At 42.7% G+C, this 17,060-nt stretch overlaps 1 protein-coding gene and 1 pseudogene across 1 annotated transcript in view; one reads left to right on the forward strand and one right to left on the reverse strand.

Moving 5' to 3' along the window:
- Nucleotides 1-14,458, reverse strand: part of HSPA4 (heat shock protein family A (Hsp70) member 4) — a 50,325-nt gene extending 35,867 nt beyond the window's left edge. The window contains exon 1 of the mRNA XM_025994912.2: nt 13,352-14,458. Within this exon, the coding sequence (XP_025850697.2) occupies nt 13,352-13,458 (107 nt within the window). The 5' untranslated portion in view covers nt 13,459-14,458. The remainder of the gene's footprint in view (nt 1-13,351) is intronic.
- LOC112916922 (uncharacterized) lies at nt 3,536-4,422 on the forward strand (annotated as a pseudogene).
- Nucleotides 14,459-17,060: the final 2,602 nt, after the last annotated feature.

Here is a 17,060-nt window from a genome sequence, read left to right on the forward strand (position 1 = left end):
TAGCTTATAATTTCCCCTAGAGAACAGTCTATAAGCCATGAGAAGAACTCTTATCCTACTATGTATTAGTAAAAAATAATTTTCCTAGAACTAGCTTCCAAGGACTCACAAATTTTTTAAAGTTTACTTTTTTTTTTTTTTTTTTTTTTTTTTAAGTAATCTCTACACCCAGCCTGGGGGCTCAAATTCACAATCCCAAGGCCAAGAAATTGCATGCTCCTCCAACTGAGCCAGTCAGGCACCACAAGGACTCACCATTTCCGACAATAAACTTCATTGTCGCTTGTGAACACCACATTCTTCTGTGAACACGTTCTTCCAAATCACCAATTCATACACTACCTGCATGTATTTGCAGTTTCATGCATGTGCAGCTTATTTTAGAAACCTAAGGCTCACAAGTGTAACTACTTCAAAATACCATGTTTAAGCTTAGAAAGTCAGTTATATTGGAATTGATGGGTTTTGCTAGCATGCTCCTATACTTCTCCATAGGTTTTTCATTCTCTCTTTTTTAAAGATCTTTTTAAAATTTTATTTATTTCCTCATGAGAGACACAGAAGGAGAGAGAGGCAGAGACTCGATCCCGGGTCTCCAGGATCACGCCCCAGGCTGAAGAAGGTGCTAAACCACGAAGCCACCAGGGCGGGCTGCCCTCTGTCTTTTAAGATTTTATTTATTCATGAGAGACACAGAGAAAGAGAGAAGCAGAGACATAGGCAGAGGGAAAAGCAGGCTCCACGCAGGAAGCCTGACGTGGGACTCGATCCCAGGATCACTGACTGAGCCAACGGCAGACGCTCAACCACTGAGCCACCCAGGCGTCCCAGTTTTTTCATTCCTATTAATCCCTCTGGAACCCTGCCCCACCCTCTACTCCCATTTATTTGACACCTCTCTTTCCAGTGGCTGCTTTCTTTCAAGCTAAAGATCAAATTCACTCCAAAGCACCCAAAAAATCCTAAAAGACAAAACTAAATCCTAAACAGTCTATTTTCTCCTCAATCTAGTAAAACCTTGTCCTCTTCCTCTTTTAGTAACAAGGACTGCACAAATTGCTGTGTATTACCCTCATTAAATCTTCAAAAAAGCACTCCATCTCAGTTTACTGAGTCCAAAAAGATAAGTAAATTTATACAGGGTCACAATCTGAAAGCAATGGAGTCAAGACTCTAGGCCATTTCTCCATACTTACACTCTAGCTATGGCCCTATCTGTCCCAGATCCCAAGCTCTTCCAATTTAGAGTATATAAGCTCTGGAGCCATAATGCCTTGGTCCACATCTGACTACATTAGATGATCTACTGAGGATTATTTCACTTAGACAAACTTACTAGCAGCCCTGTGCAATCTGCCAGAATGCTGGGCCTCTCTGTGCCTCAGTGGCCTTTTCAACCCAATAGGATAAGAAGCCTTTAGTCGATCTCCCAGAGCAGGTGCAAGTAGCTATGCACTGTATAAATACAGCATAGCCTGGGATCTTATTAGATTTGCTCTGAACCCTAAACACTGCAGGCCCAGAAGGTACTGGAGATAGCCTCCAAGAAACACAGGTGGTCAAGCTTAGCCTTTCTGCATACATATACACCCAATCACTAATTTTTTAAATGTTCTCGGTACCATAGGAATCCCTCTCCTATCACAGCTCTTGCTGCCCTTTAGGAAACTACCAAAGACCATTTATCCACTCCATTCACTCTCCACCCCAAAAAGGCCTTCTAGCCTAACCCTAACGATTTGGTAAACTCACATCTTTTCTAAAAAAGCCACCAGATCCCACCAACAACTCAACACCAAAGTAAATTACAGGGCAGTGTTATCTATCTTCCATTCTTTACTGCAGTCCTTTAAAACTGAAACCTTCATCTCCTCAAAACAATTAATGAAAACATTAATGTTTTCAAGTTTATTACATATCCTGTTGGACAATTAATTTTCTATTCTACCTGTTTAACCCTGAAGCCACCTTGCTTGTAATTATCTTTCAAACAAAACCAGTAATTGACAAACAAAGCCCAGATGCCTTATGGTGGAACTTAAGGCTCAAACCACCTCAACCCCAACCCCACTTTCCACCTGCATATCAGGCATAGTGAACCAATGCCAAGTTAGTCTTTCCATCTTCCTTGCTAGTACCACTTTTGCCACCTGAAATGCTCTCGTCCTTCTTTACCTCACTCATTCTCCAGAAATATTACCTACTTTGTGAGGCCTTCCCAATGGCCCTCAAGTAAAATTCAAATCATTTTTATCTCTTAAAACTTGTTAGAATTGCATACAGAATGCTGATACAGAACATCTCCATCTCAACAAATGTTCTATTGTACAGAGTTGGTCTAGGTAATATTCTCCCTTAAAGTCTGGTAACATTTTTACTTTTTTTTTTTTTAAGATTTTATTTATTTATTCATGAGAGCCACAGAGAGAGAGGCAAAGACACAGGCAGAGGGGGAAGCAGGCTCCCCGTGGGGAGTCTGATATGGGATTCAGATAAAATAATCTTTTTTTTTTTTTTAAGATTTTATTTATTTATTCAAGAGAGACAGAGAGACAGACAGGGAGAGACAGAGACAGAGAGGAGCAGAGACACAAGCAGGGGAGAAGCAGACTCCATGCAGGGAGCCTGATGCAGGACTCAATCCCAGGACTCCAGGATCATGCCCTGGGCCAAAGGCAGGCACCAAACCATTGAGCCACCCAGGAATCCCCTTACTTTTAAAATCTCCATCTGCCTTAACAGTAATAAGAGTTGCTTTGTAATTCTTGAAAAGCTAAATAAAAGTTTGTCTCGGGTCAAATTACAGCTGACCCTTCAACAAAACTGGTTTGAACTGTGGGGATCCACTTGTAACATGGATATTCTGTGATACTCTACTGCAAATGTATTTTCCTTATTATTTGAATAACTTTTTCTCTAGCTTACTTTATTATAAGAATACATAGTAGATACAATATACAAAATGTGTTAAACTGTTTCTGTTATAAGGCTGCCAGTCAACAGCACACTATTAGTAGTTAAGTTTTTGGTTTCCCAAGTCACCCCAACCCCAAAATTGTTCAAGAGTCAATCGTATTCATTCTTTTTTGGCTCATACTCACGCTACAAACAATTAACTTCTTAGAAAACAATCAAGCGTCACTACTGGAATGGCAATCTTCACATGATATAGCAGGCAAACAAGACCGCAAACAAGGCATAACTCCTGCCAAATATGGGGAAAGTCCACACTCTTCTTATCCTAAGAAACCAATATCCTATCACTACAAAGCAATTCTTACATTCCTAAAAAGTTCTGTTAACAGTAAGCTTATCACACTAAAAAAAAAAGAAATGCTTAGCTTTTCCACTTTGCCATCAACTTTACTGATTTACATAGAGCTCAGACACCAGAATCAGTATGGGTCTATCCAAATCTCTTCTCCGCCTTTTCTAGCTGTGTGAATTCCGTTGCTTAATCTCTAAAATTCTAAAATGGGGAAAACTAGGGCCTCGGCCTTAGCAGTTGAGGAGAGAGGGAGTAGGTCACAAAGGCATGAAGATAGGATCCTCCTCCTACCAAACACAAAATCACTCTGATGAGAAGTCCAAGGATCATTCTAAATGTAAAGAGGCGGGAACCCTGGGTGGCGCAGCGGTTTAGTGCCTGCCTTTGGCCCAGGGCACAATCCTGGAGACCCGGGATCGAATCCCACATCGGGCTCCCGGTGCATGGAGCCTGATTCTCCCTCTGCCTATGTCTCTGCCTCTCTCTCTCTCTCTGTGTGTGACTATCATAAATAAATAAAAATTTAAAAAATAAATAAATAAATAAATAAATAAATAAATAAATAAATAAATAAATAAATGTAAAGAGGCCACCAATATATAAAGGGGCCACCAAGGAGTGGAGCGAGAAGGATCTTGACAAGGATAAAACTTGGAACAAGGGCAGCACTTCCAGTGGTGGCAGCAGCACCAGGTCCTGGTCCAGCTCTACCCCCAACACCAGGACAAGGTCCCCCCTTCAGTGTCAAGCTGTTAGGGAAATACAGCACAACCTACAGCTCCAATTCCAGCAGCTTCTCTAGCTCAACAAGTACTTCTGGGCATTTGCATGACAACAGGCTGCATTCCCACTTCAAATCCAAAACACCCAAAAGAGATGAAAAGAAAAGGAAAAAGCAGAGTCCTGCTAAACCAGCTCAAATGTCTATCAGGAGGCTCACTAGAAATGTGAGCAAGGACCACGTGATGATGATGGTCTCCACCTCTGGGAAAAGTACTATGACTCAAATGCCTGTAGAGAGGATGTAACCACATCTTTCTAAAGGCTATGCATCTGTGGAGTCTGAAAATCCAGATGAAGCCAAGAAGGTGCTAAAGGACATGGACGGAGAACAAATTGATGGCCAGATCACTACCCACCGCTACCATCACTAGGACACCCCCCCCCCCCAGGTAATTCAGCCCTCCCGGAAAATGCTGCCATCGCCCTCCACATGGCAGGTCTTCTTCTCCCCACCCCCTCCAGGCGATGTCGCTCCAATGGCTGCTGCTGCCACAGTAGCCACTCCAGCTCCAACTTCTGCCAATAAATAGCCACTAGGCCCTGTAACTTCTATCTCATCCACTCCAATTTTGTCACTTTCCTAGCCAATGGAGAATTGGTAAGAAAGAAATTACTTAGTCAGGGTAGGCTTTGAAGACAGCAACGGAGACATCTCCTCCGAAAGCAAAGTTTCAGCTGCAGGAGTGTTATTGTGGTTCAGGGCTGCGCCTATAAAGATGCCCTCCAGTTTTCTAGCCCCCATATTTTGAGTTCCCGAGAGAGTCAATTTAGTAGCAAAGCCAGCAGGGACAAGCAGGGTAGAAGTGTAGCCCCAACCTGCAGGAATGACTTTCATTTCCACAAATGACCAGGGGCTAGTCTGGTGGCCTGATCATGCCCTTGCTTGTTGGTCTGCAGAGCGTCTCAGGAAAAGGCGGACTTTCATGCAGCTGCTGTTCCTGCCAGCCTGGCCCTGCTCCCCTGGCCCTGTCCTTTCCCAGCCTCTAGGGTCAAACACCCCGTGTAAGTTACCGAAAATGGTTCTATTTTTACATGTACTCATGCACACACACCCACATCCCAGGTCTCCCTTTCTCTCTGAAATTGATGAGCAAGTTGAGAGCAAGCTCTGCAGGGTCATCACAGACCCCTCTATTGCAACTCTTGTTCATAAGGATCTTGCAGGCTACCTTGGCAAAACGTACACTGCTTTTTTGGCTTTTAACAGTCAGTATAAATTTTTTGTCTTGAGTCTTATAAACTTTTAGCATTTTAAGTGCTGTTGTGTTGCTGTTGTTTTTTTAAGATGTTACTTATTTACGTAAGAGAAAAAGAGAAAGCACAAGTAAAGTGAGGGGTGAGGGAGAAGCAGACTCCCCACTGAGCAGGGAGCCTGATGAGGGGCTTGAACCCAGGACTCCAGATCATGACCTGAGCAGAAGGAAGACCTTTAACTGACTGAGCCACCCAGGCGCTCCAGCACTGTTGTTTATACTTTGTCATGTAGGCTGAAAGGATTGTGCTGAATAAACCTGGGAATAGAATGCAGATTGCAAAAAATATATAAAAATAAAATGGGGAAAATTATAACCCTACCTCATATACCTACTATGAAAATTAAATGTTGTTGATACACCATTTTTTGGGGTGGGATAGGGGCAGAGAGAGGGAGAGAGAAAATCTTAAGCAGGCTCCACACCCAGCACAGAGTGAAGGGTTCCATCTCCCAGCCTTGAGATGACCTGAGCCAAAATAAGAGTCAGACACCTAACCAACTAAGCCACCCAGGTGCTCCATGTTGGTCCACGTTTGAAGGATTTATATCAGAGATTGGCACATCATAAATAATAAAGTACTAGCGATTTTACCATTGTTCCACTGAATTCCTGGTTTAAATTCCACACAAAAATATACTAACTAGTTTGCTATGAAAGTTCTGCTTCACCTTTCCAAACTATTCATTAAAATCCAGTCAGCTAGCTTCAAAATCAACCCATGAAGAATAAAAAGTCCTACTTTCATCCAAAAAGAACTGAATAAGGGTAAATAGTTAAATAGCACAAAACAAAGGGTTTTTAAAAATAAAAGCTTACACAAAGAAACCTAATATTTAAATGTGAAGAAATCCCAAAAGATTAAGTCAAATATTAGAGCCCATTCTAGAACCTAGTCCAGGGCTTTCTAGTTAGTTAAAGTTCATTGCAGAAAATCAGAAAACAAAAAGTATGACAAAGAAAAGAAACATCTGTAATTCTACAACCCACCCGCCCCCGCCCCCACCACCCCCACCACGCATGGCCACCATTAGCATTTAAGTAAATACTCCTATACAATGCTAACAGATATAGTTAAGTCGTGATCTAAAAAATCTTCAGTGGCTGATTTATTCCACTAGGATTTTTACAAGCAACAAGTACGGAACAAAATATTTAAAAATTTATCTACCACTCCCCACTCACCAGGAACTTCCAATATCTGCACACAGCCTGCATCCAATCTTTAGCTATGGCAGTGTCTCTTTCATCCAAGCAAGGTCAAGCTCCCACACCTGTTCTTTTGCCAGTTATAGTTTTGCCAATCTATACTTGATTTTCCCAAATGCTCAATACTATTATGGTCCAATTTTATAAATGAAGATCTGATTCGGGATCCCTGGGTGGCGCAGCGGTTTAGCGCCTGCCTTTGGCCCAGGGCACTATCCTGGAGACCTGGGATCGAGTCCCACGTCGGGCTCCCGGTGCATGAAGCCTGCTTCTCCCTCTGCCTGTGTCTCTGCCTCTCTCTCTCTGAGTGACTATCATAAATAAATAAAAATTTAAAAAAAAAAAAAGATCTGATTCAAGTCATACTAATGTATCCCGAAACATAACTGGTAAATATAAGCATCCAAGATTCAAAATCAGGACTACCAGACTCCAAACCCCTTATGTGCCTATTTTTGTACTGCCAAGCAAACCAATTAGATTTAGTACTATTTCTATACCTTCAATTAGACCATCCCAATCTTTCCATCCATGTGTTTTAACCCCATGTGCTCAAGTCCCACCCCTGCCTTTTCTATCACTCCATGCGCCCCCCACGTAACCTCTCCTCTGCACTGATACTTTAAGTCTGTACTTAATAACCCATCCATAACTGTACTTATTTTCTTATTTACCATTGCTTTACATCATATTTACACCTAGAATGGTTACGTCTCTAGATATCAAGAATCTTAATCTAGACTTCCTCTCTATGCCACACCATTCCAATTCAATGCTGCTAAAAAACAGACACTTGCTACCTGACATTACTTTTACTCCACTTCCAAGTACAGGTTGGTAGTTTAGTTCAAGACTCCTCTATTCCGGGACGCCTGCGTGGCTCGGTGGTTAAGCTCCTGCCTTCAGCCCGGGGTGTGATCCTGGAGACCTGGGGTCGAGTCCCACATCCGGCTCCCTGCATGGGGTCTGCTTCTCCCTCTACCAATGTCTCAGCTTCTGTGACTCTCGTGAATAAATACTAAATAAATAAAACCAAAAAAAGACTCCTCCTCTGTTCTAATCATCAGGTCCTAGAAATAATCACCTTTTTAGGCCAGAGAATAACACTGTTCTCCCTTTCCTGGGTAAGAGATACTAGTGACCAAATATTTATGCACATTCTAATGGGATGTTATGAACAGCTGCAATCAACACAGATCCTTAAAAGGCAGTTTCATGTTTGTAAGAATGTGTAGAACTGCTCTTGAGATATTTAGAACAGCTGTTGTTCTAATTCTTTCTTAACTGATATAAAAAAATGAGCTTATCAGAGAACCCACAATAACATTTAGATTATCAAATAACAGATTTAAGCAAAATTGTCATGGAAAAGATTACGTGAGTTAGAGTATTGCTTACGGCCTTAGCCCTGAACAAGAAAGTACCCCAAAAACCTGACATCAAACAGACCAAACTCACACTTAGGATACACAGTTCCCTAAAGCACAGCAAATTCTCCAGTCAGGAAGATTCACACATTAAAAGCTATAAACTATGAACCCTTCAGGCAAACTTCAATAGTTTTCATTTTATTATTCCAATATATATATATCATTAAATGAAGAGGATTAGTAAAAAAAAAAAAAAAAAGTACGAAAAGTAGTAACAATACTAGAAAACACCTGAGCGATATTTACTGTGAACAGCTTTACACTAAACACTTTAGTTTCAGCTCATTATAATCTTTACAATGCCCAGTGAATCACTTATCTTCCTGTTATAAATTAATCCTTTAAATTTGTGTGAAGTATCCTGGTGACAATACATTGCTGACTCTTGAATAGTATGGTCTGAAATGTGTGGCTCCATGTATGGATAGATTTTTCAATACAATACAGTAGTATAAATGGATTTCCTCTTATGATTCTACTAACATTTTCTTTTCCCTAGCTTACTTTGAGAATACAATATAGAATATATATACAGAATACATGTTAACTATTTACATTTTCAGTAAGGCTTTTGGTCAACAGCAGGCTACTAGCGATTCAGTTTTTGGGAAGTCAATAGTTTTTATACATAGATTTTTGACTGCACAAAAGTCAGCATCCCTAACCCCCACATTGATATACAGGTTCAAATGTGTATTCTTTGCACTAGCAAATTCACATCTGTAACTCTACCCAACAAAAATAAAAGCATTAACAAGTAAATCCAATTATAAAAGACTATTGTCCAATTAACTGTTTATTACAAAACTTAGAAATAACCTGTTTGAAAAAAAATGTTACAGCCACAATGAAGAACATTACACATTTAAGAAGGTAGAGATTGATATTTACTGGCTCTGAAAGATGTCTAAAATATATGTGAAAGAAAATTTACAAAATATAACATGATCCTATTTGTTTAAACATACCCACCCCCCATGTAAATTTGTAGAAGTATGGGGAAAAGGTACGCAAGGATATACAGCCAACAGCAAATAATGAGAAGGACAAGAACTTCAGCATTTTAGTCTTTTTATTGTTACAACAAACAAATATGTTAAAATGTTTTCATTTAGGAAACCCAACTGAGAGCCTAAGATATAAAGTTCCTGTCCATTAGTCTACCAATTTTGTATACAAGATTCTGTTATAGCTCCTTAATGATTCTAAGGAACTACTTTCACAACCGGCAATCAGACATATACAGGAGAATGGTGTAAGCAATGTGAACTTTAGTTAACAAATCAACTTTCCTTTTCTTTAAATCCAAAAGACTCAAGATCCTACTGCTATACTTAGTTCTACACAACACGTAAAAAAAACATTTACTTCATAGGAATACATTTCTTGCACCAGTCATATATATGTTAATATTCCAGTTAACCAGAAAGTACATACTTTCAGCTTCTGCTCTCTCAAGGGCAGCTAATAGACAATTTCATCTCTTTAAATTCCTAATATATCACTTTATTAGGAACTAAGTCCATGAAAATCATAATATAAACAATTCACATAGAGAAATTATTTTAAGTAATTCATTTCTACCCTATAAGTTGTTCTTTTTGGAAAGTATGGGCCAATTGTTCAGTAATGTCTGGCACTCCAGTAACATTTTTATTCCGAAGCTTTAAGGTTGTACCTTTCTAGTGTAATAATCCTACTAAATATATAAATAGGTTCCTCATCTTACTCCAAAGCCTATGATCAAAAAACACTTACATGGATGCTAATTTAAACCTCCAAAGTTTATCTCAAAGCCACCCACATCTCCCTCCCATGCTACACTAGTGGAGAACAGCTCCCACATGGACTAAATACTGCCATAACCTAAGTAGCACCCTACTTCTTCCTCTTCCCAGATAAAAACCATTCTCCATGAAAATAACAAACCATATTTTTAAAATTTAAACTGCACTGGGCAGCCCGGGTGGCTCAGCGGTTTAGCGCTGCCTTCAGCCCAGGCATGATCCTGGAGACCCGGGATCGAGTCCCACGTCGGGCTCCATGCATGGAGCCTGCTTCTCCCTCTGCCTGTGTCTCTGCCTCTCCCTCTCTGTTTCTCATGAATAAACAAAATCTTTAAAAAAAAAAAAATTTTTTTTAACTGCATCAACTCTCACTGCACCTAAATAAAAATCCTCAACATGATTTACAAAGTCCTGCCTAACTCCTCTCCGTCTCACACCATTCTCGCAAGTGGCTCAAGATTAGTTATGATCTTCTCAGTCTGCCAAGTGTGCCAGGCAGTCTGAATGCCTCCCGTCTCCCTCACTTGCTGTTCCTTCTGCCTTAATCAACTCTTCCTTAGACCCACCCACCAGGTCCATGTAAATTTCTACTCACTCTCCAGGTCTCAACTTAAATGGCACTTCTTTAAGGGCACCTTTCATTCATCCAATTTAAATAAGCTCCCCCCAATCCCATCATCCTATTCTGTACTTTCCCATCTGGATCTTCACCAGTTAGTAATTACATCTTTGTTTAGCATCTGGCTTTTTTTTTTTCCACTACTCCTGTCCATGATGGCAGGATCTTGTTTATTCGTTCAGAGTACTTCTAATGCTTAACACAATGGCTGACATATTGGAGGCACTCAGCAGTTGCTAAAATAAAGCAAGCCTGTACTTGGTGGAAAAGCAAGGGTCTCTTCTGGACAAGAGTCAACCAGATCCTCAAAAATTGAATCGAAAAACTATTACACCCACTATGTGAAATGAGGTACTTCCAACACAGCCAACCCTCCAGAATCTGCATCTCACTTCCACTAAAGCAAACCCACATCATAGTCTCTGTGTACCTAAGACAAAAATCCATTTTCCTTTACTACAAAAATTAACCTTTCCATTCTCGTTTTCTACTTAGGGACTCCAAGAAAGAAATTTAAGCTAATCAAAAGCATACTTCAAAAATTACTTTCCTAGAAGTTCCTGAAAAATATAAAATATAGGTTAAATCATATAAAGAAAACCATTTAAAGTATTTAAATAGTATTTTCTTATCACAATTACATGATGTATCTGGTCACACATAATCTAGTCACTAAGACAAACTTAATTTCAATTTGTAAAAACGAATCTTTTTGTATGTGAAACAATTCTTTCAGTCCCAAACAATGGAATTTTTGGTAACTGTTAAAGCTGTTGTTTGCCTTTAAAAAGGGGGGGAAGGGGGCATAACATAGTCTAAAAAAAAAAAAAAAAAGACAGGAACACTGTTAGTTCCAATATTGGGGAATTCTCCTCCCTCTAGATCAAAATTATGTTCAAATCTAGGCAGGAAAGGACCAAAAATGTTAAGCACCTGACTCAGTGCACCAACCTTTTTAATTTCTTAGGGAAGACTATCTTTATAAACTTGGATCTGTAGAGGAAGACAATATCAAATAAAAAGTTAATGCTTAAATACTCAAAAATAAACCCGTGCTTAAAAAAAAAAAAAAAAAAAAAACAATAAACAACACCTTCCCTGCAATTAGAATTAGAACATAAAACTCATTGTTAAAAACTATAAAAATAGAGGGCACTGGTGTGTGACAGCTAATGAGTACAGGACTTCTTTTGGAGTCATGAAAATGTTTTTAAATTGATTGTAGGGATAGCTGCAGTATTGTGACTTCACTAAAAACTGGAAGTGTATGCTTTAAACAGGTATAAACTCTATGTGAATACTCTGTAAGGCTCTGAAAAATTATAAATTAATTGACAAAGGGACATGAAATCACATTTTAGGATCTGGGATGGGTTTTCAAAGAAGCACCTGGTCTAGGTCTAAAACAAGAGGCAGAAATTTGACAAATGGAATGGAAATGTTGTGGGTCTCTGGGCAGCAAAAATCAGTGGAGGTAGCAATCTAGTTTGGCTACCAAACTCCTGAAGGGTGATGAACGTCAGGGGGGAAGATAGACCTTGGAACAGAAAACTTGAAAGGCCATCTGACAAATAGTAAGAGAACCTAGAAAATAATAAACTTCCTAAAAGATTTTGCCCCAGGGGCACCTGGGTGGCTCAATGGTTGAGCTTCTGTCTTTGGCTCAGGTCGTGCAGTGATCCCGGTGATCCTGGGATCAAGCTCCGCACTGGGCTCCCCGCAGGGAGCCTGCTTCTCCCTTTGCCTGTGTCTGTCAAAAATAAATAAAATGTTTTAAAAAAAGAAAAAAATGGGACGCCTGGGTGGCTCAGCGGTTGAGCGTCTGCCTTCGGCCAAGGGCGTGATCCCCAAGTCCTGGGATCGAGTCCCACATCAGGGAGCCCACTTCTCTCTGCCTAGGTCTCTGCCTCTCTCTCTCATGAATAAATTTTAAAAAAGGAAAGAGGGGATCCCTGGGTGGCTCAGCGGTTTCGCGCCTGCCTTTGGCCCAGGGAGCCCCGGGATCGAGTCCCGCGTCGGGCTCCTGGCATGGAGCCTGCTTCTCCCTCTGCCTCTCTCTCTCTATCATAAATAAAATAAAAATAAAAATAGGAAAGAAAGAAAGAAAGATTTTGCCCCCCAAACTGGTACCTCTACAGCCAAAAAGCAGACTTTTTTTTACCCAAGGAAAGACTTGAGTGAGTCACGACTTCTTAGAGCTGAGTCTATACTGGTCCCTTAACATACTATAGGCTCTAAAAGTCAAAGTGAGACCCTGAGTCATTCATTAACAATTGCGGCCAACACCCTGGTTGGAATGTATTAACTATGAAAGTGAAACGCTGTCAGGTGTGGACCCGCAAATGACCCGACAGAGTTCAACATACTGAAACAATGTGAAAAGCCGACGTGAACGGAAAGGTATCAAAAAAACACATTGACTTCACAAAGTAATTTTTTTTTTTTTTTTTTTTTTTTTGGTAGCTGTGCGTTCCACCGCGAGCCCGAGCCTCCGGTGCCCCGGCTCCCTCTCTTCCGGGTGCTGCCCCGCCCCCACTCACGTGGGATTCTGGCCGCTCCATCTTCACGCCGCCGGCAGACACTAGAACCCGTTCAATTCAACTAACTTTTATTAGGCGCCTGCTGTGTGCAAAGCCCTGAACTCTGTAGTAGGCTGAAGAAACGGCAGTGCGCCCTGGGCCTGGCCTCCGCCCTCTGAAAGAACTCGGTCCGCTAGACATCCGTGCCCTCCGCTGCCTTCCCTCCAGCTCCCACCCGTGCCCTCCGCTGGCAGGAGCACCGCGCAGAGCCCTCGCTCAACCGGCAGGCCACTAGGAAGAGGCATCGCCGCCGGCGCACACCCTCGAGGCGAGCCGTGGCCACCAGCGACCTGGCACCCAGCGGGGTGTCCTTACCCACCAGGACTCCCCGGCCCGCGCTCCCCAAGCCCGCGCGGGTCGCAGACCAGAGCAGGCGCTACCTCCCCACCCCGAGCGCACGCGGCCGGACCGCCCCACACTCACGGCGTGCAGCGGTCGCTGTACTCATTAGCGATCGTCTCGATGCCGCCGGCGCGGGCCACAGCGACGTAGCAGCTCTGGAAGCCCAGGTCTATCCCCACGACCGACATGGCGCCGGCTACAGTTCGGGCTCAAGCCCAGGTCCGGCCGGCGAAACGGGACACGGACCCAGGTGGGGCTGGCGCGCGGAGTGCGGGCCGCGTGGGCCGGGGGCCGGGGGCTGGCGGGGGACGTGAGGGAGCCCTCGCGGGCACGTAGGTCCCCGGGAAGGGAGCCGCCGCGGAGAGCGCTGCTCAGGCCGGCTCCGGCTCAGCGGCCGCAGAAGAGGCGCCGGTAGCGGGGGCGGAGAAGATCTCGAAAGATCTCGTCGCGACGAGAGTAAAGCCGTAGCGCGAGAACTGCGAAGGAGAAGAGTGATCTCGCGAGACCCCGGCTCAGACGCTTTTCCTTCTGAAGTTCCGCCCCCAGTTACGACGAGCCTACGTCATGTCCAGGCAAGAAAACCTCGGAAGGGATGGAGCGGGTGAAAGAGGGGTGGGAAGCCAATTGAGCCTGCGCGCAAAGCCCGCCGCAGCGACTCCCAATGGCGGCAGAAAGCAGTGGGGCGCCTTTGCCTTCTAGAAGAAAGTAGGAGAGCCAGCTTGAGGCAAAATACCGAAGAGGCCGTTGGCCTACTTCCGCCGTTTTTCTGTATCAAAGAAACTTCCGGTGATGGGACCTCCTGCGCCCCACTTTGTGTTGCGCCCCCAAAATGGAAGCGCAGACTAAACTTCAGAACCCAGAGAGTCTGCGCCCTCAGGGCGGGTCGGCCGGTTGAGGACCAGGCTGCCCTTGGAAAGAGGCCCTGAGACGGGCCTTAGGTAGGTCTCTGTCCAAGTCCAAGACAGCGCCCTCCCCGGCGGAGAACGGGAATCGTCTCGGTCGCACTGGCGTGGTTTTTCTCACTCAGTCTTGCCTCACCGTTCTCTAAGCTGCTGGCGCCCTTAGAGGCCGATAGGACTTAAAACTTGAAATCCCCAACACAATCCAAGCACCTGTCCTGAGCTGAATGCAAGAGTCACAGATGGATGATACGCTACCTAGGTCCGCTCAGACCAGCCAGTAAGTGACAGGATTACTTGAGGCTAATGAATCTTAAACTTTAGGGCCCCTCACTTCCGGAGTGTTCCAGGAGCTGGCGAACTCCATCCTGCCATCGGAAAGCAACTCTAGATAATAAGAATTTATTCTCTCAAGATTTTATTTATTCATGAGAGATAGAGAGGCAGAGACATAGGCAGAGGGAGAAGCAGGCTCCCTGCGTGGAATCCGGTGCAAGACTTGCTCCCAGGACCCTGGATCATGATCTGAGCCAAAGGCAGACGCTCAACCACTGAGCCACCCAGATGTCCTTATTTCTGATAAATTGATTGAAGAGATCTCAGTGGGGGAATCTGTATCTCCAAGTCTCCAGTAATTGTGATTCTTTTGTCCTAAATACTTTGTGACATTTTTTTAAAGGATTTAAATGTATAATATAAGCTTCAACCTCCCAAAACCCGAATCCCACCGGCCTTGAGGACAGCTAAAAAAGTAAAATGAATCCCAATACAAGGCGGCAAGGAGGACTTTACAGAAAGGCAAAAGCCTGCTTTCAAGTTGTGGAAAAAAAAAACACAGCATGGTTTGCTGAAAACTACAAAAACTGATGTATTGCTGGAACGGAGACTGAGTTGAAGATCTCAACCTTAAGGCTAGAACAATCGGATCTTTTAATGAATGAGCCAAGAAGAAAGTACATTTTCTCAAATCTTCATTTCTCACACACACACCCTCAGTCTCCTGGAGCAGTGCCCAAAGGCCAGATTGTTTGCCTGTACCCTTGCAAAGTACCACACAGTTCTTATATTTTGGCTAAACTGAACATGCTTTGTCTTCAACACCAAGTACTGAGTGCTACCTAAAGTGGGAGGGAGGTGGGTAATAGGAGTAGAGGCAGCAAGAAAAGGCCTTTGAGCAGAGAGAACAGGGATAAACAGATACTCTACACCCATGTTTATGGCATTATTCTCAATAGCCAAAAGGTGAAAACAACCCAAATAATCACTGATGCATGAATGGCTTTTTAACGATGTATACATGCAATGATATACTATTCAGCCTTAAAAAGGAATAAAACTCTTTAACACATGTTACAACATGGCAGAACTTTAAAAACGTTATGCCAAGTGAAAGAAGTCTGACAGGAAAGGATAAATTTTGTATGATTCAATCTATAGGAGGAAACTTTAGAGGATGCTTTGGGGCAATCAACTTGAACTATGTAAACCTGAGTAAGGAGGAGCGCCTCCTGGCTGATACAGTCCCATTAGGCAACCCACCTCAAAACAGCCATAAGCGCTAACTGACCAATGGGTTATTTACACCCATTTGTTGTAAATCAGGTACCAAAAAAGGAAAATGCTGTGAGTTCCCATACTCTCTCACCTTTCCTCTTGTACAGCAGCCCCCTAGCACTGCCTCGGGGCAATCTCTGTTTTGCTGTCCTGCCCACCACTTCATTGGGGTGTCTTCAGTAAATTTCTACCTCCTTTGTTCTGCCTTTGGTGAAAGAATTCACCCGATCTGGTTGCCCCACATTTGGTGGCCCCCATCCAATATCGACATGCCACAGAAATCAGTAGGCAAATTCATGGAGACAGAAAATAGAACAGTGGTTAGCAAGGTCTTACGAGTAGAGGGGAATGAAGAGCTACTGTTTAATGGGCATAAAGTTTTGGTTTGGGATAATGTAAAAGTTCTGGAGATGTATAGTACTGGTGGTCACACAATAGTACAAATGTATATGTAATGCCACTGATTTGTATACTTTTAGATGGTCAAAATGATAATTATGTGTAATTTACCACAGTAAAAAAAAAAAAAAAAAAAAGGCTGACCTTGACCTTCTGTCTTATATTTGTGTCCTACCTAGGAGGATATCAATGGCACTAAGAACAGTATTGGCCTTTGTAATGAGAGTCCTGTGTCTGCCCACTCTGGGTTATAAGCACTGGGCAGACAGAGACCAGGCTGCCATAGGCTGAAGTGACTTTTCTACTTAAAATACCAGTAAGTCTGGGGGAACCTGAATGGCTCAGTCAGTTAAGCATCTGACTTCGGCTCAGGTCATGATCTTGGGGTCATGGGACAAAGCCCCATGTCAGGCTACCACTCGGTGGGGAGTTTGGTTATCTCTCTCCCTCTCCTTATGCCCCCCTCCTCACTCGTGCTCTCTTTCTCTCTCTCAAATAGATAATCTCTAAAAAGAAAATATCACTAGGTCTGGGTTATGAATTCTTGCCTTCCTTCTTGTGGGAGACCTCCCCAGCCTTTAACTAAACTGGCAAAAATGTACAACCGTATCTTTTTGTGTTCCACCATCATACCTACATACCTTATTTGCCCTGGCTCTGCTTTCAGTTTAAAATACCATTGGCCCTATCAATCTTTTTAATGATTTGTCCTTCTCAAAATAAAACATAACATCAGTCACAGAGTACTCATCCTGCTATAAATAGTTTCCTGGATCATCAAACTTATAGCTTAAGAAGCTATTCTGGGATGTTTAAGTAAATGAAGTCAGAAAAAAAGTTATTTAAGAATTCTGAGGAATCTAAAGTGACAAGTTTCCAAGAACCACAATAGTGAAGCAATGAAGCTGCCAGAACATTTCATATTGAAGGCATCATGG

This window comes from Vulpes vulpes, chromosome 12 (assembly GCF_048418805.1).
Source record: "Vulpes vulpes isolate BD-2025 chromosome 12, VulVul3, whole genome shotgun sequence".
Lineage (NCBI taxonomy): Eukaryota > Metazoa > Chordata > Mammalia > Carnivora > Canidae > Vulpes > Vulpes vulpes.